The sequence below is a fragment of the Malaclemys terrapin genome, chromosome 1, assembly GCF_027887155.1.
Source record: "Malaclemys terrapin pileata isolate rMalTer1 chromosome 1, rMalTer1.hap1, whole genome shotgun sequence".
Classification (NCBI taxonomy): domain Eukaryota; kingdom Metazoa; phylum Chordata; order Testudines; family Emydidae; genus Malaclemys; species Malaclemys terrapin.
In genome coordinates, this window is record NC_071505.1 from 87148048 (window position 1) to 87175251 (window position 27204).

The 27204-nt window shown below is 45.0% G+C and overlaps 1 protein-coding gene across 1 annotated transcript in view; it reads right to left on the reverse strand.

Moving 5' to 3' along the window:
• Nucleotides 1–8279: 8279 nt before the first annotated feature.
• The window catches only part of AGBL3 (AGBL carboxypeptidase 3), a 57501-nt gene continuing 38576 nt past the window's right edge, over nt 8280–27204 (reverse strand). Inside the window, exons 12-21 of the mRNA XM_054016217.1 lie at nt 26963–27061; nt 25096–25164; nt 19699–19752; nt 18373–18427; nt 17762–17833; nt 15050–15238; nt 13880–13928; nt 12214–12416; nt 10574–10823; nt 8280–9514 (exon numbers count right to left, since the gene is read on the reverse strand). Coding sequence (XP_053872192.1) covers nt 9208–9514; nt 10574–10823; nt 12214–12416; nt 13880–13928; nt 15050–15238; nt 17762–17833; nt 18373–18427; nt 19699–19752; nt 25096–25164; nt 26963–27061 — 1347 coding nt within the window. The 3' untranslated portion in view covers nt 8280–9207. The remainder of the gene's footprint in view (nt 9515–10573; nt 10824–12213; nt 12417–13879; nt 13929–15049; nt 15239–17761; nt 17834–18372; nt 18428–19698; nt 19753–25095; nt 25165–26962; nt 27062–27204) is intronic.

Below are 27204 nucleotides of genomic sequence, written 5' to 3' on the forward strand. Positions count from 1 at the left end.
CTCTTCTGCCACTAAGAGTTGTGGGAAGGAGGAGGGGGTCGCGGGGCATCCTGGGTCCTGTCCCGATGCCCCGTGATGCATTGCTTCACATCCCAGCAATCCCTGTGCTTCCGTCCACATTTGGTGCCATCTTTCAACCCTTTGTGTACTGCGTGCTCTGCCTCTTCAGTCTGCAGGAATGGATCCTGCACTGTTGACCAGTATGCTGCTTGCTCTGGCTAACACGTCATGAGTGGCAGTGGAGTTATTCCTTAAAATACAAAGGCAAAAGGATTTCGATATTGATTTCACCACACGTAGTAGCTCTGACACAAGATTGCTTGTGGCATTCACAGAGGTGCTGACCACAGTGGAATGCCGCTTTTGGACTCGGGAAACAGGCACTGAGTGGTGGGATCACATCATCATGCACATCTGGGATGATGAGCAGTGGCTGCAGAACTTTTGGAGGAAGAAAGCCATATTCATGGGACTGTGTGATGAGCTCGCCTCAGCCCTGCGGCGCAAGGATACAAGAATGAGAGCTGCCCTGCTGCTGGAGAAGTGTGTGGTGATTGCACTGTGGAAACTGGCTACTCCAGACTGCTACTGATTGGTCACTAACCAGTGCGGAGTGGGAAAGTCGACCGTTGGACTCATGTTGATGGAAGTGTGCAGAGCCATTAATTGCATCCTGCTCCAAAAGACCGTGACTCTGGGCAACATGCATGATGTTGTGGGTGGCTTTGCAGAAATGGGCTTCCCTGACTGCGGTGGGGTGATAGATGGCACACACATTCCGATTCTGGCACCAGACCACCTAGCCACCAAGTACATTAATCTCAAGGGGTATTTCTCAATGGTTCTCCAGGTGCTTGTGAATCACCATGGGCGTTTCACAGACATTAACGCAGGCTGGTCCGGAAAGGTGCATGACAGATGCATCTTTCGGAACACTGGCCTGTTCAGGAAGCTGCAAGCAGGGACTTTCTTTCTGGACCAGATCACCGTAAGGGAAGTCAAAATGCCCATTGTGATCCTGGGAGACCCCACTTACCCCCTAATGCCGTGGCTTATGAAGCCATACATGGGGCACCTTGACAGCAGCAAGGAGTGGTTCAACAACAGGCTGAACACGTGCAGAATGATTGTTGAGTGTGCTTTTGGCCGTTTAAATGCCCACTGGCACCGCCTATATGGGAGGCTGGACCTGGCCGATGACAATATTCCTATGCTTATAGCTGCGTGCTGTACGCTCCATAATATTTGTGATGGGAAGAGTGAAAGCTTCACTCAGGCTGGACCACTGAGGCTCAGTGCCTGGAGGCTGAATTGGAACAGCCAGAGACCAGGTCTATTAGAGGGGCGCAGCGTGGGGCTATAAGGATCAGAGATGCCTTGAGGCAGCAATTTGAAGCTGAAAGTCACTAATATGTGTTGCTATGCTTGGGAGTGCAGTGCTTGTAACACTAGGAGGTGATTGTGATTGGTGCAGAAGATGCACTATGAAGGTGTAAGAAAATTGTCTGTTGCTTTGCAGGGCTCTGTTTGCTTTCAATTAATGGAATAACGATCGCTTTCAAACCAAAACAATTCCTTTATTAAAAAACAACAACCAGAGGGGAGAGAAACAAAAACACACATCAGCACTGTTGGGGATGGGGAAAGGGAGGGTCCCAGGAGGAGGTGGGGTCCCGGAACGGTTAAAGATTTGTGTATGTCCAGGTATCATATGCAACCTTGTCCTTCGGAGTACAGTACAGCGGGTACTGTACTTCAGCAGGGCTAAACTGCAGAGGGACGGGTGTTGAGTGCAATGGGTACTGGGAATCCGCAGGGCTGGACTGTGAGGGGGCAGGAGTGGACTGCAGCGGGTACAGACTGGAGCCAGGAGGTTGATAAGAGTGTTTTGGTGGTGTCTGTGGGGCACATGGGAAAGAGTTTTGCAACAGCAGCTGCAGGGGAGGACAGGCACAGAGCTGCTCGGTTTGCAGTGCTAGTAGCGCCTGAGGTGTGTCCACTTGGCGCTCCATAACATTTAAGAGCCGCTCTGTGGCTTTGTTCTGGCGCCCCGCCTTCTCCTTTCGGTCCCCCTTCTCGCTGTCCCACCACTCCTTCAATTCTTGTTTTTTGGCCGCGGAGTGCATCAGAAAGTCCTCTTTAGTTTATCATGGCCTCTGTCTAATTCTGTGCAGCCGTTCAGCCGGTGATAACAAAGAGGGAGGCTGGGCTTCCAAGGTCATATCTGTGAAGCCAAAATGTAACATTTTACAGAAGCAGTATTGTTTATAGTACACAGACCACTGATTTAAAACACAGCCACTATTCACATACCAGTCACTAACTGGCTGACCCCAAGTAAGCAGACATGAACCACAAGACCCCCAAAATGGTGAGTAACCACGGGGGCAGGGGAAATCAGTGTTCCAGGACCGTACTGTACACTGGGCACGTGGCTCTTGGGGAGAGCCAGCACTGTAGGGGGGGCCTTATAATCATTCCTGTCCCCACATTTTCCACAGGCTGTGTTCATTATGGAAGATATCTCGCTGCTGAGGGTGAGCAGGGAATCAAGGAAGGGTCTTCTCCAAGACTGCGGCTTCCGCCCTGGCCCTTATGTAGCTCGCCTGTGTGCAGCAATGGTCTCCCCACCAGTGATGGCAGAGTGGCGCGGGAAAGTTACCCTTAATGGGGCAAGAAACAGAGCAGCTCTGCCAAAGAACCTGCGGCAGCAGATTGCCCAGTATCTCCATGAGAGTTTTGTGGAGATCTCTGAGGGAGATTCCCATGAAGTGAGGGAGTCAAACAACACCCTGTTCCGCCGCTCAGACTAGACACATGGTGGTATGCCCATCATACAGACACAAGCCTGCTTTCTGCTGCCCTCTTGCCCCCAACAACTTGTTTCAGCGATTCCCAAAATCAAAGCCACTTACCAGGGGCCTTCTCTCCTGTTTGTGATTCTCCAAGATCTGACAGCTGTGACTGGCTAGGTTCCTCTGGGGTAGAGAAGAGTTCCTGACTGCATGCAGCTCTGACCTCCGAGTCATCCTCTGCCTCTGGGTCCCCCTATGCGCCCCCCTCCACCTCCTCGTCCAAGATTTCCTCCTCCTGGCTCGGTTCACTCTTGACTGGCACGCGAGCCACCGAAGTATCCACAGTGGCCTTCGCAGTGGAGGAGGGGTCACCATCGAGTATCGTGTCCAGCTCTTTGAATAACCAGCAGCTCGTGGGCGCAGCACCAGAGTGGCAGTTTGCTTCCTGTGCCTTGTGGTAGGCGTTCTGCAGCTCCTTCACTTTGACCCTGCACTGCAGTGTGTCCTGGTCATGGCCCCTTTCTGTCATGCATCATGAAATCTGTTCATAGGTATCATAATTCCTACGGCTGGAGCACAGCCTCCTCTCCCCAAATGCTGATGAGGTCCAGCAGCTCGGCATTGCTCTAAGCAGGGGATGCCTAGTGCGTGGAGCAGGCATGGTCACCTGGAAAGATGTGCTGAGACCACTGCATGCATCACCGAGCAAACAAGAAGGGAACTTTCAAAATTCCCAAAGAAGGAGTGGGGATGATGGTTGGGCACCTGAGGGCAGGGCAGCAGAGTTCAAACTGATGACCAGAGAGGTCAGAACAGGCATTGTGGGACACCTCCCGGAAGCCAATTGCAGCGCTGTAATCAACCAGGGTGTCTACACTAGCACCATGGTGCTGTACCGCCGGCGCAGAAAGCTGTACACCTCTCGTCGGGGTGGTTTTTTTACAGCGCTGCTGTGACATTGCACTCCATAATGTTTTATCTCTGAGGGTGAGACTTTATCTGTAATCAGTTTCTTAATGTATTAGGCTTAGACTTGCGTGTTTTTGCTTTATTTTGCTTGGTGACTTACTTTGTTCTGTCTGTTATTACTTGAAACCACTTAAATCCCACTTTTTATACTTAATAAAATAACTTTTGTTTATTAATGAACCCAGAGTAAGTGTTTGATATCTGGGGGAGCAAACAGCTGTGCATATCTCTCTATCAGTGATATAGAGGGTGGACAATTTATGAATTTATCCTTTATAAGCTTTATACAGAGTAAAACAGATTTATTTGGGGTTTGGATCCCATTGGGAGCTGGGTATCTGGGTGCTGGAGATAAACTAAAAACTGCTCAGCAGGTTTCCTAAGTCTGCAGGATCTGTGCTGCAGCAGGCTAGTGTGTCTGGCTCAACAAGGTGGGGTTCTGGAGTCCCAAGTAGCAGGGAAAATGGCTCAGAGGTAATTCAAGCACATTAGGTGACAGTCCCAAGGGGGTCTCTGTGACCAAACCCGTCACCGCTGCAGCTGCACAGTTTGGGCGCATTAAGTGGCTTGGCAGCAGGGCCGGCTCCAGGCACCAGCAAAGGAAGCAGGTGCCTGGGGCGGCCAATAGAAAGGGGTGGCACTCCATCCGCTGTTGGGGCAGCAGGTCCGGGTCAGCGGCAGCAGCACTTCGGCGGCAGCTGAATCGGTCCACTTCAATCTTCGGCGGCAATTCAGCGGGAGCTCAATCGGGTTTTTCTGTTTTTTCCTTTTTTTCCCCGCCACTTGGGGCAGCAAAAAAGCTGGAGCCGGTCCTGGTTGGCAGTGTGTACTCCCAGGAGTTACAATGCAGAAAGCTGCTTTACTGTGCAGAAACTTGCCACGGTAGACAAGGCCTAAGAAAAAGACCAGTAACTAGAGACTGTAAAAGTGCAATAGAAGCATGTATAAAACAAGTGACATGAAAGAATATTCCCTGAATAAAGGGCATATACAACAGGAGGAGACTGGAAAAAGGACAGGGTGAGTTACTACATTGTCCTTTCTGGAAACATGAATTCCAATCCTGTTTCAAATCACAAGTGAAAATGCTGATTTGTCTCAGATGACGCTCTGGATTAAGAAGAAAAGGCGATACGCCATGCAGTTAGGCTTGAGGTGTATCAGCAAAGCAGGTCCTTCAGTGAAAGGGCACAATAACCAAATGGAATCAGCAGAGGAGGTAGGTGACTTAGAAATGTTAAATTTTACTTATTGTCATTGTTGGCCATAGCTTTCACTGCTTGCTTTGCTTCACTATTTGTTTTCCAAGGAGGCTGGGTTTGTGTTCCTCTGATGGAGGCAGGATTCCCCAGGTAACTTGCCCTATAAGGTCCGAGGCCTTTTTCTGTAGCCATAGTAGGAGAGCAGCAGCCATGAGCCAAGACTCAGGAAGTCACATCCTCACATTCCTTCTAAATGATATCAAAGCAATGTAATATCGGGCTGGTAAGAAGGCGCCATCGCCAGACAAGCAAGAATCTCCTAAGATGTTTAAAGAAAACCTTGTTTGACGGCACTCTGTCTGGCAAGGAATCTCTAATCAACAGTTGGGGGTGTGACATCTATACTGTTTACCTCTATGGTTTCTGTCTGTTTCTTTGATTGTTTCTGTCGCATAATTAATTTTACAATATTTAAATCAACTAAGGGGTATGAATGGGTAAAACATTATTTCACAATATGTTAGGATTGGTCAAAGAATTATTTTCTAACATTTCAGTAAAATGATTGGTTAAAGTATAGCTAAGTGGAACTCAAGTTTCACTAGATAAACTGAGGTCCAAGAAGGAGACCAGCTGGGAAGGAAAAAGAAAGGAAAAGGGAAAAGAATAATAGGAAGGAAAGACCTGAAAGTAGAAGAACTCACCCCCCAAGGCACAGCCCAAGAGCAGAGCTGCTAAGAATCCTCTGCATGACTGTGACGTGCAGCAACCAGAATCCAGATGAGACCGAACTTGCCTGGGCAATGGGGAAAGTCCACCTGTGTGATCAGGATTGGTGAGCATAGCATTGTATGCTTAGCACGTCTAGTCTGCTTGGCAATTGTTAATAAATAGAAGATAAGGATATTACTGTGTAAGGCTCTTTCACTGGTAAAAAGATCCTGGAAACGCACAGAGGAGTATGCCCGGAGCCCTAGGAATTGGGTATGGGTGGCCCGGAGCCCTAGAAACTGAGTAAGGGTAGGTGCCTTTCGCCCAGAGCCCTAGGAACTGGGAAAGGGTGAGGGTGTGTAAATCAACCAGGTTATGCCTTGAGTCCTAGGAACTGAGTCAAGGTGGGCGCCCTAGTGTGCGGGTAACAGCCCCAAATCTGCCACTGCTGTTGAGGCTGCTATACCTGGAGGTAGGGTGCTTTAGGGCCAGTGAGGAATGTTTGGGGGGCAGGTCATGACCTCCTAGTAAATGTACCATCGTTTTAAACTGGTACCGGAATTTGTTATCCTGGTGAGGTATCAATACTGTTTGCAACATCTGCATGCTGGACCTAACCCACTTCATGTCTTCTCTCAACTGCAGGAAAACCTGCTGGAACTGCCAGCTGGAGAGTAACAAGTGTGAACCTTCTGTGCAAAGGCTGTAAAGCTAGTCATGTCTGTAAGTCTTTACAGGGTCAGGCCTTAACATTTCATACACCGATCTCACTAGTCACATGCATAGAGTGAGTGTTTAGCGGTTTGAAGCTCTGTACTGAAATGAGCTATCTTGAGATGGCTACTGGCTCAGGATACAGCTGAAGCAACTAGTTACAGCATTATCCTATTTACTTGCAATATCCTGTTGTTCAGTACACAAGAGGAGGAAGTCAACTCTATTTACTTTGAATGCTGCTTGTTACTGTGACATTCCCACGGCATAGGGAAGCTGTGTTTGTTGTGATATAAAGCCGAGTAAATATGAGAGGGGGTTCCTTTTGGGGCTCTCTATTATCTGACCCACATTTCATGTGAGCGTGGATATTTTCCACAATGGTAATAGATACACATTTCCAGGACAGGGGCGTCAGGTTTGTATAATTTTTGGTGGTGCCCAGAACGAGTCCAAGTCCCGCCCCGCCCCCCCACCTGCCTTGTAAGCCGATATATATTTTTTAAAATAATGTAAAAATGGACTGGAAACTGTAAGTGTTTAATGGTTTCCCTATATTGCACAATGTGTGTGTGTGGGGGGGGTGAGGGTTCTGGCTGGGGGTGAGGGCTCTGGGGTGGGGATGAGGGGCTTGGGGGGGGCTAAGGGCTGGGGCAGAGGGTTGGGGTGTGTGTGGGGGTGAGGGCTCTGGCTGGGGGTGGGGATGAGGGGTTTGGGGTGTGGGAGGGGGCTCAGGGCTAGGGCAGAGGGTTGGGTGTGGGGGGGTGTGTATGAAGGCTCTGGCTGGGGGTGAGGGCTGCAGGATGGAGCCAGGGATCAGGAATTTGGGGTGCAGGCAGGCTGCCCCGGGGCTGGGGCCAGAGAGGACTCCCCCCAATCCTCTCCCCACCGGCAGCAGTGAGTACCAGGGGAGGATCCCCCTCTCCCATCTGACAGCACACTCACCCTGCACCACTGTCACTGCACGTGCTCCTAGGGCCCCTCTCGGGTCCAGGGAGTTACACTTCCCTGGAGTAAGAAATCCTCATTCAAAAACAAGAGCGACAAGAGTTCAGAGGGAAAACTGACAATCAACAAACTTTTCCCCACCCTCAACTCCAGAGAGAGATTGGGGTGGGGTGGGGTCAGGGGATGCTCTGCGGGAGTCGTGTGGGGTGGCAGGCAGGGCTGGGGGAGAGACCCAGCCCCAAACATTGGTGGAGCTGGGCCCCTGGGCCCTGAATATTGCTGGAGCATGGGAACCATAGGCCCATATAACTCACCGCCCCTGTACCAGGATTCATCACAAACTGCATGAGCGCTCATTGAACCTCCCTGAAAAACTGCCCTGAAGCCAGTTTACTCAGCTGTGTGGAAATTCTCCTTGGCTGTTCGAGGATTCCCTGTGCAGAGAGGAAACCTCTCTGGTGGTGTATGGCTGCTGCAGCTTGTAGGCCATCCTGCGTCAGAGCTGTGGCTGCCAGAATAGGCCCTGGAGGTTGCTGACTGTTGGTGCAGATTGAAGTAGGCTGATCTAATCTGTGCCAGGGGACTGGCCTGGTGCTGAGCTGCCCAATGATCAGGAGGGTGCAAACGACACCTTTACAATCTGCTCTGGAGCTATGCTGAGCCGCGTTGGTCACAGCTCAGGATCTGTCCCACTACTTGAAGGTTTCCTACGGTGCCTATCATTAACTGAGGCAATTAGGAATTACATGGAAATCCAGACCTGGGGTTTCCAGGAAACTTCCTGTTCAGATTACTGACTGTAAGAATGTCTAATAATTTCTATTTTGTGGGGAACACTGTATATCAGTTCAAAGAATAAAACCAAAAACATGCATTGCTTCATTGTACCATATGTTGAGCTCTTCTCATAGGGTCACATGTTTGAACAACACACCTTTATTCTAGTTACAACAAACACTAAACACACAGCGAGGTTCTGGGATACAGTGGACACAGGTATCATCTGAGTACTGAGAAAAGCATCTCTGCACTTAGCACTGTTTAGCCAACTCTACTGACGTTCTCAAACCCTGAGCTAGTGTCCTTGGGATTAATCCCAGCCTATCTTGGGGAAGGAACAAATATTAAATAGGCATAAGCACAATGGATTAGATGGACAGCAACAAAGACAGCAGTTCTAGTCACATCTGGGATCCAGCACCATAGCAAGGCATGTGACAAGATGGAATTTTTTAAGGCACTTTACTTACTTTTAGCTTTTTAATTTTAGAATAAACTTCTGCTTTTTGCTTTTGCTGCACAATGGAACAACATCCTCCTTTACTTCCCCAGACTCTCTAGCATAGGCAGTCCCTGATCTGTATTCCCTATATTCCCCCAAAGGTCTTAATCTGTGACTAGCAACCTTCAGCAGTACAGAACTGGATGGAATTCCCCTAGGAGTCCATTAGCACTGTTTCTTAAAGTGGCTGCTAGGGTCTGAATTGAGTAACACAAATCCTTCCCCTTTTTACTTGTCCATTCTGGTCAGACATCACTTTAATTCTGAAGAAGTCAGATGATTCAGCTGTTTTTTTTAATGTCTGAAATTTACTGATAATTAAAAAATGAAAAAAATCAAAAAGAAACTTAAATGCTGTGCCTTCTTTAGCTGTCACTCAGAGGTTCCGGAAATCTAGACTCTGTCTTTCAGGACAGTGTGAGGCTAAACTTCTTAGCACTGTATACACTTCTGCTGCATTTTCAGAGCACTCCTGCCAAAGGGTTTCCCAGGACGGGAGTCCTAATCCCTCAGGGTATCTGATGTCAAGCCACTCATTTCCCAGTGTTGATGTCCTGTCTGAATGGAGCCTGGCTGGCTGTATATTTTAGCTTGTAAGGTTTTTCACAACATTTGCATCAATTTCTAAGCCTGACAGGAAATTCACCCAGTTGTGACTGGAAGGTCTTGTAAGTAGAGTCTGTGACCCAGGCTCCAGAGTTTTTCTCTTAGCCACCGCCTTGGTCTCACTATTGCACAATAACCCTTTTGTTGATGTCTTCTTCATGGCACATAGCAAAGATGCTGGATGGAATGTTTCTCTGCTGTCATGTTGGGGCAGTAAAATCATTTTGCTTGATAATGTAGGCCTGGCCACGTTCCCTTTCATATCTGAACAAGTTGCCAGGTCTGCTCTGTATAGAAAAACAAAACATGTCAGTCAGTGCCTTACATGTATCTCAGTCCATCCTATTCAACTTGTATTATAGACATGTCTACAAAATACCATCTGGTGGCTATGTCCTCCAATTCTGTCTATCAAATCAATCGATCTATCATTCTAAGTATTTTACAAATTCTATATTGTAGTTAATAACTCTTTCTAGCAGCATACAAATATAATCAAAGGAGATTTCTTATACTATTGGCTAAATCCAGTGCGGGCCACACTCAGTTGAACTGCTCAGTACTGGGTTTTGACTTAGTTTTGGGGTACAAACCATTGAGAGGTGGAGATAAAGAAGAGGTAGTGAGAGGGCAGTCCTAGCCAAATTGCATGCTGGGTAACTGAACATGTTGGGAAATTTAAATAGCTAGGGTTCAATTGGGTATGAGATATTTTTCACTTCCTGTGCTAAACTGTTGTATAGTATCATGCCTCATAAATGGTTGCAAATCAACTCACAGGTGTCCATTGTCAATAAAATGATATCTATGTACAGATTTTGTATGATTGTAAAGTGCTATGGGATTCTCCTGGATGACAGATGATAATTATTATAATCTACATGGCTTATGACCCTCCAATTTATCTATCACAGATCAAGAGATATGCATGTCAGTCTCAAAAGGTTGACTGGCTTGGTGAATAATTCTCTCAACATGTATATCAGGGATCAAGAGTCAAGATCAGCTTGAGATGCCAAACAAAAATGAAGGCTATGTTCTTAGCTCAGTTCCTACTGGGTAGGAGTTTGCATTACAAAAAAACAAAGCATATGATAGACCACAAGTCAAGTGGAAGTTTCTACTCAGGAGAGACTCAGAAGTAAGCTCGTGCAGTGAGAACGGAGAAATCCCAGAGCGGGTGAGATCCCTCATATTTCAGTTGTCCAGCTGCGTATGGCTTAGAAATAAAGCAAGAACTTTTGCTTCTGTTAGTCCTGACACCCTCATTGTTCATGCCACAATGTACATTCAACGTATCACTGACTGGATAGGCAAGTTCAGTAACTGGACTCTTCTTCACCTACCGGTGCTGGCCAAAGGATTTTGGCTGTGGTTCACCCTCATGACACTTTTCATTGGATTGCCTGCCCTTTGCACCAGGCACTATAGGGAAAGAAAGTTGCAATGATTCTTGTGTCTGGCATGACTTGATCATCCTAACATTCGCTTCCTGGTTTGTTCTGTTTCGGCAGGACCTTGCACTTTTCAGTGGTGGCCTGTTCTTCACTTTTCTTTCTTCCCTGCTTGAACTGCTCTTTGCATTGTGATCCAGATCTGGGCCAAAAAGGAAAAAAAAGCGACACCACATCAGCCATGTGTGAATTCATTATTAGCTAAGATGACACATGGTTTTAGTGAAATGGAAACCTACTCTGATAGTTTAGTTTAACGTACAAGAAATGGAAAGTCTGGCAGCAGGGGTGCATCCAGTATGAGAAGTGATCTACAACATGCTTTACAGCCTAATATATTATAGTGCAGGGGTTCTCAACTTTCTCTCTGAGGCCCCCCTCGACATGCTTTAAAAACTCCAGTGCCCAGGGGAGGGGGAGCGCCTTGGGGCAGGGGCCTTGGGCATAGACGTAGTTTGACTTCTATTGGGTGGGGCGCAGGGGTCAGTGGGGCTGGAGCCACCTCTGCATGGTGGGGTCCAGGGAGGGAGTTTATATATTTAAATTATAACTCAAAGGTGGGGTGCTTAGCTCAAAAAATTTGAAAACAGCTTAGGATGCAGGGAGGGGGTAGCTAGGGGCTGTGTGCAGACAGAGGGTAACTGGGTCTGTGTGCACACAGGGGGTGGCTAGGGTCTGTGTGCAGGTGGGGGGGTGGTAGCTCAGGGTGCAGGAAGAGGGGTATTAGGGGCTGTGTGTTGGGAGGACTCCCTTGCAGTCCCTGTTCCTGGAGGGGTCTGCCAGCCATGGAGCCGGGTCTCCCCACCCGGGGGGCTCTTACCAGCTGCCTCTGTGGGAGCAAAGGGGGAGCAAAGGGGGAGGTGTGGAGCTGCCCCCGGGACTGCGGTGCTCTTACACTGCACTTTGGGGTGGGGGGAGCAATGCCCTCCATGTCCCCAACCCAACCCACCATGAGCTCAGGCTTCTGCCCCACAGGGAGCATCGGGGCTCTGGGATTCAGCCCTGTGCCTCCCGGCTTCAGACCCATGGGGGCACTGGGGATCAGGGCTTCAGCTCTGTGGGGGGTGCCAGGGATCGGGGCTTCAGCCCCGTGCCTCTCCCCGGCTTCAGCCCTGCAGGGGGGTGCTGGGGATTGGGGCTTCAACCCCATCCCTCCCGGCTTCAGTCCTGGGGGGGATGCCAGGGATCAGGGCTTCAGTCCCATGCTTCACCCGGCTTCAGCCCTGTGCGGGGTGCTGCAGATTGGGCAGAGGTTAACATTCAGTGGAAAAGATATAGATTCTTCTCCTGTGTCCTGGTAAATTTACTCAATGAAACCAGTTCTGACATCCTCTGGCATGTAAGTTATTGCTAAAAACCTAACGGTTGCTGTATTTTTCAGCACAATCATTGCACTTCCATCATCTATCTCATTGCTTTGTAAAATGCTCTGAGATATCCGGAATAGGGAATGCACTAAACAAAAGAAAATCCTGTTGTCTTTTGGCACCTAGAATACTTTAATTAAAAACATATAAAAAAACCTTTCATACAGGTAACTGTCTTTTCTGTGCAGCTGGTGACCCTTCTACCTTGGTGCTTCTCTACACTTTGAGATGTCATCTTGAAGAACGGTGAATAGAGGTTTGCTCTCTTAGATAAGGTTGCATCTTGGGACATGCTTTCTCCTAACCCCAGTGGCAAACAATTCTTTTCAAGAATGTTCTCTTCGGCACCCTGAGTCAGTCTCTCAGAGCTGAAAGAGATGGCGTTCACACCAGTAATTAATTTATTTCCAGACTAATTTGTGACTATATATATATGTATAAAAAAGACAATGACACAGAAAAGGACACTGTTACAGCTGGAGGATCTCCTGCTGTTACATTAATGCCAAGTTAAAGTGGGGCATTTTCCCATACAGTTCAACTGTACAAAACAAACTATGGTGGCTCAATCATTTTATCTGATGGATACTGATGCAAATGACATTTGGCCACTGTACCACCATCCATCCAGGATCTTATACTGATGCCCATCCCAGGAGTACTGGAGAGTCACCAGAGTAGCACAAGAGTAAAAAACAAGAACGATGATATTTCTTTTTTCCCTTCCTGGGAAGATAGACTTAGTTTCTTTTTATTTTTTTTAATACAAAAGTATGAAAAATAAGGTACTATTGTGGGAAAGCTTGAACAAAGAGGTGGGTTTTGCTTTAACTCTCAATGTAGAAAATTTAGTGGTTAACCTTATTTCATAAGCCTTTTGGGGCAGGGACTAGCTTTTTGTCCTGTGTTTGTATAGCGCCTAGCATGCTGGGATTCTGGTCCATGACTGGTGCTCCTGGATGCTACCACAATAATAATAATAATAATAATAATAATCAAAGAGTTTTCAAGTCTTGGTCTGGCTCTTGTGAAGGTTCTTTCTCTGCTGCATACTGAGATTCAGACAATAAGTCTATCGTTAGCCACTCATGCAAGCCATCTTTGGCATAAAAATATTTTTTTTAAAGCATATGGTACTTTTTATAAATAAATTGGATGCTGACTGGCCAAAGCTTTATCCTCTTTCAAATGTAATAAGTAATTTTCTGCCATCCTGCAATTTGACTGGCTACCAGTAGCACTGATTCTACTTTTGAATAACATACCACCAGGCACTGCCAACCCAGGAATAGCTTACGGTGCATATTGAACAAGCAAAGGGAACTAACAGCCTATCAATATGTAGGTATTTATGTACATAATGAACACTGAGCGTCAGTGTTACTGGTATAAAAGTCCTGCACATCCAGAAGAGGATACAGCTTCAGAATTCACTGCCAAGACAGCCCAAACCTGGAAGTGCAGATATCCATGTCTTACTTTAAGTATGTGAGTAGTCCCATTGACTAAAGTGGGGCAAATCACATGCTTAAAGTTAAGCACATGTATAAGGATTTGCAGAACTGGGGCCTAAAATGGCAAGACAAAATGACAGAAGAACAGAAAATCAGATAAATAAAAAAGATCAGTGGGGGGAAAAAAGCCACGACCACCACCAGCTCTGAAAATCATCTTCCAAAAGGGGATCATCCTTCCCCTGGTAAATGATTTTAATCTGTGTTTCAGTCTATTTCCCTCTCCACATCATAAAGAGGGACTTTGAAAAATCAAGCTGGGATCACTCTTTACCCTCCAAGAGAAATTCTGGAAGTCAAATATAATGTTCTCTTACCTGAAGCATTTTCCCACTTGCTTGATGGAGGTTGTAACAGGCAGCTTTACTATAAAAAGTGGGAAAGAAATCATCACTGTAATGAATGTGCATGTCAGATTTAGAGGAAATAGTTCATCACACAATACAATACCCTGATTTTTGTCTTTACAGTTTACTCCCACTTTTGATTGCTAACTTAAGTCATTGGGAGTTGTGGGTGCTTAGGACCTCTGAAAATGAAGCCACCTATTTAGGTGCTTAAGTACAGATTTAGTAGCCTAATTTTAGGCATGCAGCTTTGAACATTTTGGCCTTGGATCATATATCCATTATTCTGCTAGTACCTCAGCTGGATTTACCATGATATTTGAAATAGCACAACTGATCAAATATCCTTCAGATTAAACAAAATTTAGACTATTCAAGGTTTGGTAGATGAGCAACATACTTTATAACTTCAATTAAATACGAGTAAATGCTGAGTTTATTTATTTAATTTATAATCATTTCTAATGTGCTCAATACCTTAGCATCTGAGCACCTCTAACATTAATGAATTAGTTTCAGCACCCCTATGAAGCAGGGAAGTATTATTATTGTTATTTTCCAGATGGGGAAACTGAGGCATAGGGCAGTTAAGTGATTTTCCCAAGATCATACAGGACAACTGTGGCAGAGCTTGGAATTGAACCTCAATTACCTGACTCCCAGGTCTGTCTTTAACCACAAGACCCTAACCCTAACCCTATCCATTTGTTAGTATAGTTCTATCAAAATCCAGAGAAAAGTCCCCTCTACTGCACCTAGTTTCAATATGTGGGACTCAGGGTCTTTGGGTTCAATACCTGACCCTGTCACAGACTTCCTGTGCGACTTGGGGCAAGTCATTTCATCTGTTTAAGCCTCCATTCTCCATCTGTAAAATTGGGACAATAATATTTCCTTTCACCCTCACTGTGAATGTCTTGCCTACTTACATTGTAAACTCTTAAAGGCAAGGACAGTGTCTCCTCCCATGTACATATAGAGCACCTAACCCACCCCTAAGCACTACTGTAAATACAAATAATAATTAGATCCCAACAGTCTTGCTCTGGGGATTGTCAGCTGCGTGATTATCTCTAATGTTAATATGGCATTCAATTTTCTAGATATGGTTTACTCCTCCCAGTTTCCACTACTCCTCACCTCTTCGCTGGGCCTTTTTTTCTTTCATTTTCGGCCTATTCATCACCTTGGGAAGCTGACACCCAGAGATTGCCCCTTTCCCTGCTGTTGAACCTATATAGCACATTTGTTTGAGGATGGCAGGAGGGAGAAAAAGTCTCTGGGATATGAAATGTTTTAGAGGTTGGGACACATTGGTCCAGTCCAAGTCTAAGAAAACAATAATCAAGGTCAAAGATAAATGCATTTAGTCATGCATTTCCATTAGTCATTGCTTTAATCATTCTTCCTTTAGCTAGTGCCATTTCCAGGAAAACTTGGCAGAATATAATCTACAAATCTCTATAAAGTTGTTTATTTTTGGATATGGAATACAATAGCTGAGGACTGTGAAAGCGAAAGTGTATAACCCCTCTATAGGCTGCAGGCCAAATCTCAGAAACCTTATTCCACTAATGAATGTTCAAGTTCCTTGTTAACCTCTTCTTCTGCAGACAGGCCTTGAACAAGCAAAGCATTTAAGCCTGTGCCTAACTTGAAGTACATGAATAGTCCCACTGAAGTCAATTATTCCTGGAACTCTTGGAGCCCACAATTAGAGGCTGAGGGCCTCTACAAGGCCAGATTTTTTAAATATGTCCCTCCAGAATACCTGGGCTGGAATATGTATTTGTACTATATCTGTGTAGATGTGAATATATATACACACCACTCTGAAGCTACTTTTACTCTAAATAAATAGTGGGTTTTCTTTTAATAGTGAAATACAATATATTTCAGCAATAAAAAACTCTTCAATTGCTATTATTTAATAAAAAAGTTGGCAAGCTGGAGACCAGCAACAAAACTTTTTGTGGAATTTTGGAAAGTCTTAGCTGTCATCTTTGATCCACTAATCCAAAGATAGGGTTAACATTTGTCCGGATTCCCCCGGACATGTCTGGCTTTTTGAGCTAAAAATAGCATCCGGGGGGAATTTGTAAATGTCCGGACTCTCACCGCCACCCCCCCACCCCCCGCATGCAGAGTGCGCGCGACTAACAGGGCAGCCAGCCGGATGGTGCCACTTACATGGGGCTCTGACAGCCAGAGAGAGCCCCTCCTCCTCTCCCCTGCAGCAGAGATCACTCCCTCCCTCCCTCTCTGCATTCGCAGATCGCCTCCGGCAGTCTGGAGCTCCTCCCCTGCTCCCCAGCGTGCGGGGACAAACGGCTCTGGCCGTTCCTGAGCAAGCTCACAGAGACATTAGGCGAAGGCCAACAACAAGGGAGCCAGGGGGTCGGAGAAGGGGCAGGGAGGTTTTGGAGGGGGCAGTCAAGAGATGGGGGGGGTCGGGAGTTCGGGGGGGGCTTTCTGGGGGTGGGGGTGTGGATAAGGTTTTGGGCAGTCAGGGTACAGGTAAGGGGTAGGGTGCTGAGGGGCAGTTCGGGAGGGTCTTAGGAGGGGGCAGTTAGGTGACAAGGAATAGGGAGGCTTAGGTAGGGGGTGGGGTTCTGGAGGGCAGTTAGGAGCAGGGGTCCCAGGAGGGGGCAGTCAGGGGACAAGGAGTGGGGTGGTGGTGTTTGGGAGTTCTGGGGGGGGCTGTCAGGTGGCAGGGGTGGGGAGAGGGATCGGAGCAGTCAGGGGACAGGGAGCAGAGGGGTTTAGCTGGGTCGGGAGTTCTGGGGAGGGGGCTGTCAGGGTGGAGAGTGGTTGGATGGGGTGTGGGAGTCCCAGGGGTCTGTCTGGGGGTGGGGGTGTGGATAAGGGTTGAGGCAGTCAGGGTACAGGTAGGAGGTAGAGTCCTAGGGGGCCAGTTAGGATGGGGGGAGGATCTCAGGAGGGGGCAGACAGGGGACAAGAGGCAGGGAGGCTTAGGTAGGGGGTGGAGTCCTGGGGGGCAGTTAGGGGCAGGGGTCCCAGGAGGGGGCAGTCAGGGGACAAGGAGCGGGGAGAGGGTTGGGGGGTTCTGAGGGGGGAAATGGGAGGGGCAGGGGCGGGGCTAGGGCAGGGCAGGGGCGGGGCTAGGGCACGGCTCCTCCCATCCTCTTTTTTGCTTGCTGAAATATGGTAACCCTACCAAAGAGGGAGAAGGAGGCAAAATGTAAGGAAAAGTTTAAATTATTTTTCTACTTCCCATCAAATTCTACAAGAGAAAAACCATCAAGTAGATAGCTCCCTTGCTAATGGAAGGTACAGCAGCTCTGAATTCATGTCAGGAAAAACCGAGAGGGATCCAGAGACCTATTTTTAAGCAGCATGAATGGAAAGCATGAAATCATCATTAAAACAAATTGTTACAGTATGACATTATTATTATCCCTCAGTATTATATCATGGGTTTGTTTTTTTAAACAAATAGTCTTCACAACATACAAGATCTTTACTTATAAAAAAGGGAAAGCTACTGTCTAAAATGTATCCCTATGAGTTACCAATAAATCCTGACCATGAACCAACTCCATAGGGTCTGTCAGGAGTTTTGTTAAACCCTCCACAGAATTCCTGCATTTTAGGTGCTCAAATGCACACATTCTCCTTACTTATTTATTATTATTATTATTATTAATAATGTAATTGTTATTATTACAGAAGGCCAAACTTGATATGCTCCCTATGAGTGATGAGGCCACTTATGTCAGAAAGGCAACTTCCAGTATCCTCAGTACAACTATAGGCAGAAAAAATATGTTATCACATATTTATACTTAATTGATACACAATATAGATACACACACGCACACTGTTACTCACCCAATCCCTGTTCAGGAAAATAAGGACTGATATACTGTTCTGTGTAATTTGCTTGCATAGCTGGTACAGCTTCTGGAAAAGATTTTAAAGATGGCATTTAAGGGAAAGCAAGCTTCAGGTTTTCCATCTGCATAACATTTCACCATGGTTGCTTAACCAGGTCAGAAATGGGCCAGAGGTCAGAGGTGAGCAAAGTTGTATTTTGAGCTTTGCAACATTTTGCAAATGAAATGTTATGACATTTTGTAAAGGCAAAAATATTGATTGTGTGTCTGTGGAGAATCTTTCTGGAATAAATAATTATTAAAGGCATAAATAAATAATGTCCAAGTAAAAACAAAAATTAACAGTAGGGTGGGGCGAGGTGGGAGCAGGGAAGCCTCATACTTGTAATTGTATTCTTCTACTTTTCCTCATAGCCTAACTTATAGATTCCCACCTCCACGATAAGCTAGTGGGGCGTGTGATGTCTTTGTGCCCAGTGGTAGGCCCATGAAGCAGCAGTCTAACGCTATGTCCTACAAATCCCATCAATTATCAGTGCTAAAAGACAATATATGGATTACAGGGGCTTCGTACCCCTCTTCCCTTCCCCCAAAAGTGAGGCTTACCTTTCACCATGGGATCAATTTCCTTAAGTATTTTATGTAATGCCATGCTGCTAGTCTGTAAGAGAGGACAGAGACATAGATGTATGTTATTATTAGTCTACTCTAAATGAAACTGTGTGAGAGACAGAAAGAGAAAATGGCATTGTGCTGCTGCTCAATGGTTTGTTGAGAGAGTGCAAATTGGTTCAGTGATTTCCCCAGAAGGTGAAAACCTGCGTAGAAGTTGGGTGGTTTGTTCAAGTGGGAGAGGGGTAATTGGTTGAGTCTGAGTGGTTTCAGGAAGGCTGAACTGTCTGGTTGGATTGCTGTTGGGATGGGCAGAATAGACTGACCATGGGAGTGAAGCAGGATGTAGAGGTACTGGGGACATGCAGACTGATGGAAAACACTGGATCACATGATAGACCTTGTTCCTGGAATTCTTAATTTGGGGATGGTAGTGCAAACTGAGAAAAAAAAATCAAGCAGGAAGACTCATGCAATATTAATTTTATTTGCAAAGAGATTCAGTTTTATGTTTCTTAATCATTTTTAGTGGCAAAGCTAATACATGAAATAATTTTACAAATATGATTTTGGGGATGACTGGGTCTCTTTACCAGGTTCATGAACTAATAAAGCAAATGAATCAATGGTAGTAGAGACATGGATTTATCATCTTTTATTTATGTTCTGCTCAACTATATCTCTGGCACTGCACAACAGTGAGAAGCACCACAGCAAGTTTCTTTAAGATGAAACTCACTATCCCGATCGAGAGTCTTTTAAAAAGATTTTGGGCCAAACACTCAGCTGGTGTAAAATACCATTGCTCTACTGAAGTCAATGGAGTTATGCTGGTTTATGCTAGTGGAGACTCTGGCCCTTTGTGCACATCACTTCATTTGTAGAACTAGTGTAGCATTTAATAAGTGGCAGTGCTTACTACAGCAGGCTGCATATCACTGTACTTTTTGAATACAATATTTAGTGTCCCTGGGCCATCTGAGGGACCCTGACAAGGCTTCCTTTAGGTGGTGGCGTGAGTGGCAGTGAGGTTTGCTTTTTTTTTTTGTACTTTCTTGATTCCTCAGGATTTAGCAGCCTGCCTGACAAGTGCTGTCTGCTGTGTCAACCAGAATCTTTCCTACTGGCCTCTTCAAGCTGGGTTGTGTAATACCATGTATGAGGGGTACTCAGGGTAAAAAAACAAACAAACAAACAAACAAACAAAAGCTAACCACCATATTAGGGATGGATGCAGATTGATCCTTCTGGGCAGCATGATTTATAATAGGAACTATAACCGCCTAGATCACAAGATTCTTTCTGCTCAAATACAAGTACCTGGACTTTGGTGACATCATTGCTTCTGGAATTAAAGGGGAGATAGACTGAAACCTTTGAAAAGAGAAATGTATGAATCATATGACAGAATGACACCATCGGCACCACAAAGAAGGAAACCAATAACCTACTTCATGCTACTATTGTTTGGAGAGCTCTCTGTAGACTAAAGCAATAAAATAATTCCAAACATCTTTTACAATTTTACTTATCGTACACAATGAGAGTCAATAAAGGGAAAATATCAAACAGGCTTTTATTTATCTGCACAAGAAAAAGCATCATGTTTGAAAATAGTTTCTAAACACAATCTAAAACACGGTTTCTCTAAAAACCAATTCTGAACAGTTTGGACGAGATTTTTTTTTTTTTTAAATAGGAACCTAAAGTTAGGCATCTAAATAACTGGCCTGAATTTTAACACTCAAAGGTGCACATTGACCTGTATGGATGCTGCTGGCACTCAACACTTTTGAAAAACTGGCCACTTTATGTAGGTGTTTACACAGGGATTTAAGAGCACAACTTAAAGTTCTTATTTTTTGAAAATCTTGGCTTTAGAGCTAGATTTTCAGTGATCAGGACCCACAATAAGAGTCTCATTTTCAAAAGAACTCAGCTCCTACGAAATAAAGAATTCAGCACCCAACATACTGAATTCTTTTGAAAATCTGACCTCATTTTTGGGGCTAGAGTTGAGGGGCTCCTAGTTGTATCAAGAGGAGGCCAAAGTGGGATGGGGAGAAAAACACAAATATGAGATACCATTTTGAACTTCAATATCAGACATAGGCCCTGAACTTGTAAGAGATTCTATGCTGATGATCCCCTGTGCCAGCGCAGATCCCCACTGACCACCAACAGAACAGTATAAGTAAAATGGCAGACATTGAGAGCACTCTGATGTTGTTGCACAACAAAGCTTATTCTAATAACAAAAGATCCAAGACTCTCTTTCCTGCTTTAGAACTTCATTCCCATGTTCCCTGCACACACTGTGCAACTCCATCAGTTTTACTTTCTGAGTAAGATGTATCTGGGAAAAAACAGGAAGATACACCATGCATCCTTTAAATCAACAGACAGGACGGAAGCTGCACTATGGCTAGAAATGGGAAGTCTGAGACAACAGTTGATCAATACCAAAAGTGTATTAAGTTCTAGATATACAGTGCATTATTAATTACTATTTTTTGTATTCTGAAAGAGCCCACAGTATACTAGGTGCTGCTCCCCCCCACAGAAAGACACAATACTTCCCCTGAAGCTTTAGGGCTTCCAATCTAATGCTCCAGTCTTGCAAACACTAATGCACATGTGTAACTTTACAATGGGACTTGTGAGACAGGATAAGTTGAAACAGAATCATCAGTTATACATTTCTAATTACTAAATAAATAATAATAAAAACACTCGCCCGTCCTGAGGCCACTATATTTACAACGAAGACCTGAGTTCTTCCGTGAATCCCCTTTAAACTTGGCTAAGTTAACAGCACACTCATATGATTGCTACATAGCTGTTCTTGGCCAACAACATTTGGGTTATGCAACAATTTATGGGAACTGCCTTTTGACCTCCCTACCAACTGTGTGTCTGACTGTGGTGTGTTTGTGTGTGCTAGACATGAGTGATAGTGTTGTTTCTTTCCTGTTAGCAGGCAGTGTACCTGAAAGAGCAGGATTCTTGTAAATTTCAATTTACTGCCTGCACATAAGAAGGTTTATTTCAGGGGTCAGCAACCTTTCAAAAGTGGTGTGCCAAGTCTTCATTTATTCACTCTAATTTAATATTTCGCATGCCAGTAATACAGTTGAACGTTGTTAGAAGGTCTCTCTCTATAAGTCTATATTAAATAACTAAACTATTACAAGATTGCAATCTTATATAACTAAACTAAAGTAAATAAGGTTTTTAAAATGTTTAAGAAGCTTCATTTAAAATTAAATTAAAATGCAGATCTTATCAGTTTAGTGTGATCCTTACCCTTGCTTTTCCTTGCTGAGTTTTCCAGTGTCTGGCACGTATTTGGATACCTTAAGCTGCACGCAGGCTTCTGAGTGATCAGTTGTTAACTGGCTCTGAGAGGGACAGAGGACATATTTCATGTGTGAAAATACCTGTTCACACAAGTATGTGGATCCACATGCTGAAAGAACTGCAAACCCAATTTTCTTCGAACAGTTAAATTTCACTGGCAGAGACATCCAGCAGGTCAGAATAGAGGCCCCATGATCTCTCCCAGTAGTTTCAAGTGCAGTCCGCAGATCTCCAATCTTTGATGCCCACAATTCCAAGCTTTTTAACTGAACGAGCTGCATTTTGAAATCTTCAACACCCATCCACTGAAAAACAGACAAATCCAAGTCGCTTTCATTGAAGTTTTCAGGTTTAATTAGAAAGAAAGCATTCGGCCAAATCGCTGGAAATCTTGAAATCTGTCAAAAAATTCTGATTCCAGTTCTTGCATGTACATTCCAATCTCATCGACACTGACAGTGCAATGTGTCGATAGCTCTTTTATGTGTTGGAAGTAGCGGAAAGTCGAAGTTTGAATATCCTGAGAAAAAATTGCTAGTTTTACAACAAATGTCTTCCAGGCTTCATAAAGATCCAGACCCGTTTGCCCTGCACCCTGGAGACAGAGGTTGAGTTCATTTAGGTGAGCGGTGATGTCAGTTAGAAACATGAGCTTACACAGCCATTTGTCATCATCCAGTTTGGGGTAGTTTTGTCTCTTTTCTGACAAAAAGGCCTTGATTGCATCAAAACAGTTTACAAAGTGCACCAAAACCTTGCCATGACTTAGCCACCGAATGTTGCAGTGAAGTGGAATGTCATTATAAGCACTGTCCATCTCTTCTAGCAGTGCTTGAAACTGTCTGTGAGTCAAAGCAGATCGAGCAACAAGGAAATTCACAATTCGCACCACTGTATTCATCACATTATTAAGCTCTAAATTAGAAATCATAGCACACAGGTTTTCTTGATGGATGATACAGTGAAATTTGACTGTTGGGCAACCAATTTGATCTTCAAGTAACTTTACAAATCCCTTCTGTTTTCTGACCAGGGTAGGAGCACCATCTGTTGTCACACAAAATATTTTTCTGATGTCAATTCCTCATTCTTCAAAATGGCTTACAAAACTTTCTGCTATACCTTCCCCCTTTGTTGTGCCAAGCAGGGGTTTTTGGCAACAAAGTTCCTCTTGGATTTCATTGGAAGCACAATATCTTACAACAATTGCCAAATGTGGAATGTCGTTTATATCCACGCTGTCATCAACTGCAATGTTAAACACTGCTGTGTCTCTTAATGCAGTCATCTGCTTTTCATTAATGTTTTGTGCCATTTCGCTTATGTGTCTCTCAACTGTTCTGGCAGAGACAGGCAGTTCTTTTATTCTAAATAAGTTCGTATCTTTATTTGGCAAATCATTGAACAAAACCTCTGAACTGCTGAAAAAACTTCTTTTATATATTTCCCATCTGTAAACAGTTTTCTGTTTTTTGCAATGCACTGTGCAATGCACTGTGTAACTTCCTTCTGTAGCTTGATTTTTACTTACACTTAAACATTTAAAAACACTGCTTTGCTTCTCATATCCTGCTACTGCCTTTTTGAACGATTCAGTCTTGTCTGCTTCATCAAGAAAGGTTTTCTTGTGCTTCGTTTCAAAATGTCGTCGAACACTTGATTTGTGACAAACAACACTTTCACAACAGAAAGCATAAACAGCACAGTCCTTCTTTTGAATAAATCCAAATGTGTCTGTCCAAGGCTGAAATGAATGGACATGTAACTTTGCTTTCTTGGGAGCTGACATTTTGTCAAATGTACCCCTCAACTCACAGTGGGGAAAAAAATTGTGCTGTTCCACGTGGCGATATAAGCAGCAAATCAGGACTTAAAAATATCCCAGTGGCTCTGAAACAATTTTTAAGGTGGGGGTACTGAGCTGCGCCCCCTCTTGCCCCCGTCTGCACCCCTCATTGCCTCAGGCTGGGGCCAGTGGGCCACAGCTGGGGGCGGTTGCAGAGCGCCGGGCCGAGGACAGGACAGAGCCCCGGGCCGGCGGCCAGGACCCCAGGCTGGCAGCAGAGCCCCCTGGACCAGTGGCCAGGACTGGCAGCGGGCTAAGCGGGGCCGGCAGACAGAACCCCGGCTGGCAGGGGGCCGGAAGCTGGTACCCCAGGCCGGCAGCAGGCTGAGCAGGGCTGACAACCGGGACCCAGGCTTGCAGGGGGCCAGTACCCCAGGCCAGTAGTAGAGCCCCCCGGACTGATGGCTGGGACCCAGGGCCGGCGGCCGGCACCCCGGCTGGTCGGGGGCTGGCAGACAGAACCCCAGGCCGGCAGCAGAGCCCCGAGGCCGGCGGCCGGGACCCGGGCAGTGTGAGTGCCACTGAAAATCATCTTGTGTGATGCCTATGGCACGCTTGCCATAGGTTGCCGATCCCTGGTTTATTTTATGATCACTCAGCAGTGGTCTTGTCACTGATATGCCAGAAGTCCGATTCTATTTCATTTCAACCTAATGGTAAAATTCCCATGGACTTTAAGGGGAACATGATTGGGCATGTGTATTTGTCTATAGTGTACTAAAGTATTAATTTAAACATGCTATTTGTTATAAGAGAATCAGATTTTATATCCAACAATGCTGACAGTGTGCTTTTGACACAATTAAACACAAGAGATGCTAGCTTGGTCAGTTAATAAACGCTAAGTACCATGTTACTTCCTTTGAAAGGCAGGAAGGTATGTGAATTGGCATCACATATCATGAATAGTGCAAATATTTTGATATTCAGAATTCTGGGCTGAAATGATTTCCAATATTATTTAGAACCATCCATGCCTTTTTCTCTAGAACACGAATAACCCTCTTCTTTCACTCCTCTTTACAGGCCCCAAAATGTTTGATAGGATTGATGGAGAAATGTGAGAAGAGTGTAACATTTTAAAGGACTGACAGAAATCCCCATAGGAAGGAAATCACGGAGAGAAAGTTTTTACAGAAGTAGAGGGAGAGTAGTAGGTGGCTTTTGAGATCAGAGGGGATCTGGTCAAATCCCCTACCCCTATGCATGTCCCTACAGAAAGGGCGAAGCTATCAAATAACATGCTAGTGGAGACTGAATTTTAGCATCTTTGGCCTCTCTCAGATTCTTGGATATTGATATCTTCCTTTCACTGGAAACCTGTGACCTAAGATAAATACATTTTACAGTAAAAAGAAGTGATCTTTTTCAGATTAATTATTGTTGTTTTATCACAACAGTGTGTCCTTCTGAATTATGCTGCTCATATGTTATTCTCTGGTCAGATAAAGAACAACTTCCTAAGCTGAAAGAAGATACCTCCATAGTTTAGAGTATTGAAAAGCCCTCACATTTTTGCTTCCAGTTCCTCTGTTCTTAGTGATGCTGTGAAAATTCTCTTCCAACGTTTTGGCTTTTCTCTAAATGGAAAACAATAAATAATCATCTTAACACATAAGGGAAAATACTGCAGCTCAGGAAAAGGGTGCTACAGAATACTAGGGTTCCAATGTTAAAAGCATGAGATGTGGGCAAACACCTGAAGATCAGTGCTTTCCTCTTACCGTTCTAGTCACAAAACAGTTATGAATCCAGGACACAAACATACCTCGAACTGGTAGCAGGCCCCACTCTTCCTCATCTCTGCATACCTGTCTTGTAACTGTTGGGATCGAGGGTGGGGGGTGGTCTTGGTGGCACTGTTGCCACTCTTTTGTAATTCCATAACATTAATATAGGGGTTCCGGTAGAGGGAGCTATGTATATGTAGCACAGAGCACAACCCAGATTGTGAGGCATCTGCTTATCAATCCATTTAAACCAGTGTTCCCCAAACTTTTTACCTCACATCCCCCCTTACCCCTGTCTGCACCTCCACCCCCCTGGAGCCAAACAGCTCTGGGAGGAGAGGACACAGACAGGAGTAAGGAGGCCGAGACTGGGGTGATAGCTGGGGATGGGGGCAGGAGCAGAGCAAAGGCCGGGGGCTGAGGCCAGCCAACAGGTCCCAGGGCTGGCAGCCACAGCTGGCAGCCGGAGCCCCGGGCATGGGGCTGGCAGCTGGGTCGCGAGCCAGGAGTGGAGCTGGGTGGTGCTCCCTCCTTGCCCCCTGTGGGGGCTGGCCCAGGCCCCAGCTGTACCCCCCCCAAATGTTCCTCCACGCCCCTTTAGGGGAGAGTGCCCAATAGATTGGGGACCTCTCTGATCTAAACCATTAATAAAACCCCCAACACTACAGTATACATACACCCCAAAAAGGCATATCATGGAGAAAGCTGTTAACTTATTACTATTTTTTCTTTAAAATTTGTGAGCTATTTTAGTTTTCTTGACTTGGTCAGGCAAAGTGTGGGTGAGGACTGCATGCAAACTTCCCCCCAGGGCAGTTGGACAATGTACTTAAATAGTGACCCAGGATATCCCTGGCAATTCAAGTCCTAACCCTCTTCTGACAGCTTTAACAAATGATACAAAATTCTGTGGCCATTCTTCAAGGCCACAAGAGAGGATGTTGATAAGATCACTGATCTTGTCTCTTAAATTAGTAATTGAACCCAGATCCTCAGAGGAGGAAGAGTATTACACAACATACTGCATCAGCAAGTGCTCAAATGGTAGTAATTTTTTCCCCAGAAATGGTGATTTACTATGCTTTACAGATCTGGCAAAAGTTATTAATCTTCCCCAAGTAACAGCTTACACAACAGTTTACAGTTTCTTGCTACTATCATACTTATGGTAGAAATGATAATCCACACAATGTACAATGTGCACAACACATTTTTAGTCTCTTTCCACATCTCAGCAAAGATTTAATAGCAAATGGCATGGTGAAAGGTCATATGAATAGGATTTCATTATTTTGACCTATATACTACACTATATGTGTTAGCAGAATGTGAGGTGAGGTCGGAAGTAATTGGAACTGAAATTCACCAAATAAAGGCCTGATTCTGTGAAGTGCTGAGCATCCTCAACACCCATTGACATCACCTTTCACAGGTGATACTCTGTATCTTGCAGTATCTGTATTGCAACATTCTTACTTTTTTATTGGTTGCTTGCTTACTGGCTAATTTGCAAAATAGTAATTCACAATGCAGTCATTAGTGCAAAATGTTAAGGTTCTAGTGATCCTCCTAATTCTGTTGGATGGATAAATGCTACTACAATTCACTGTCTAGCACGTATATAACCCCTGAAATAATCATGCCCTACCACTTGCTCTTGTGTATGTTTTGTATGGTTCTTTTCCAGTGTTTCTAGATAGGAATTCCTCTCTTTCTTTGTTTTCATGCACTTCTTCTTGGATTTTACCTAACAACAAACCAGAATTTATATGGATGAGAAACAGCAGCACCTTACATTTCTATGAAGTTCCACTGTCTTGGGTAACTGGGGTCCGGATAAAAACAGAGTCATGTCCCCCCAATGTCTATTATTTTCATTGAAAATTTCCT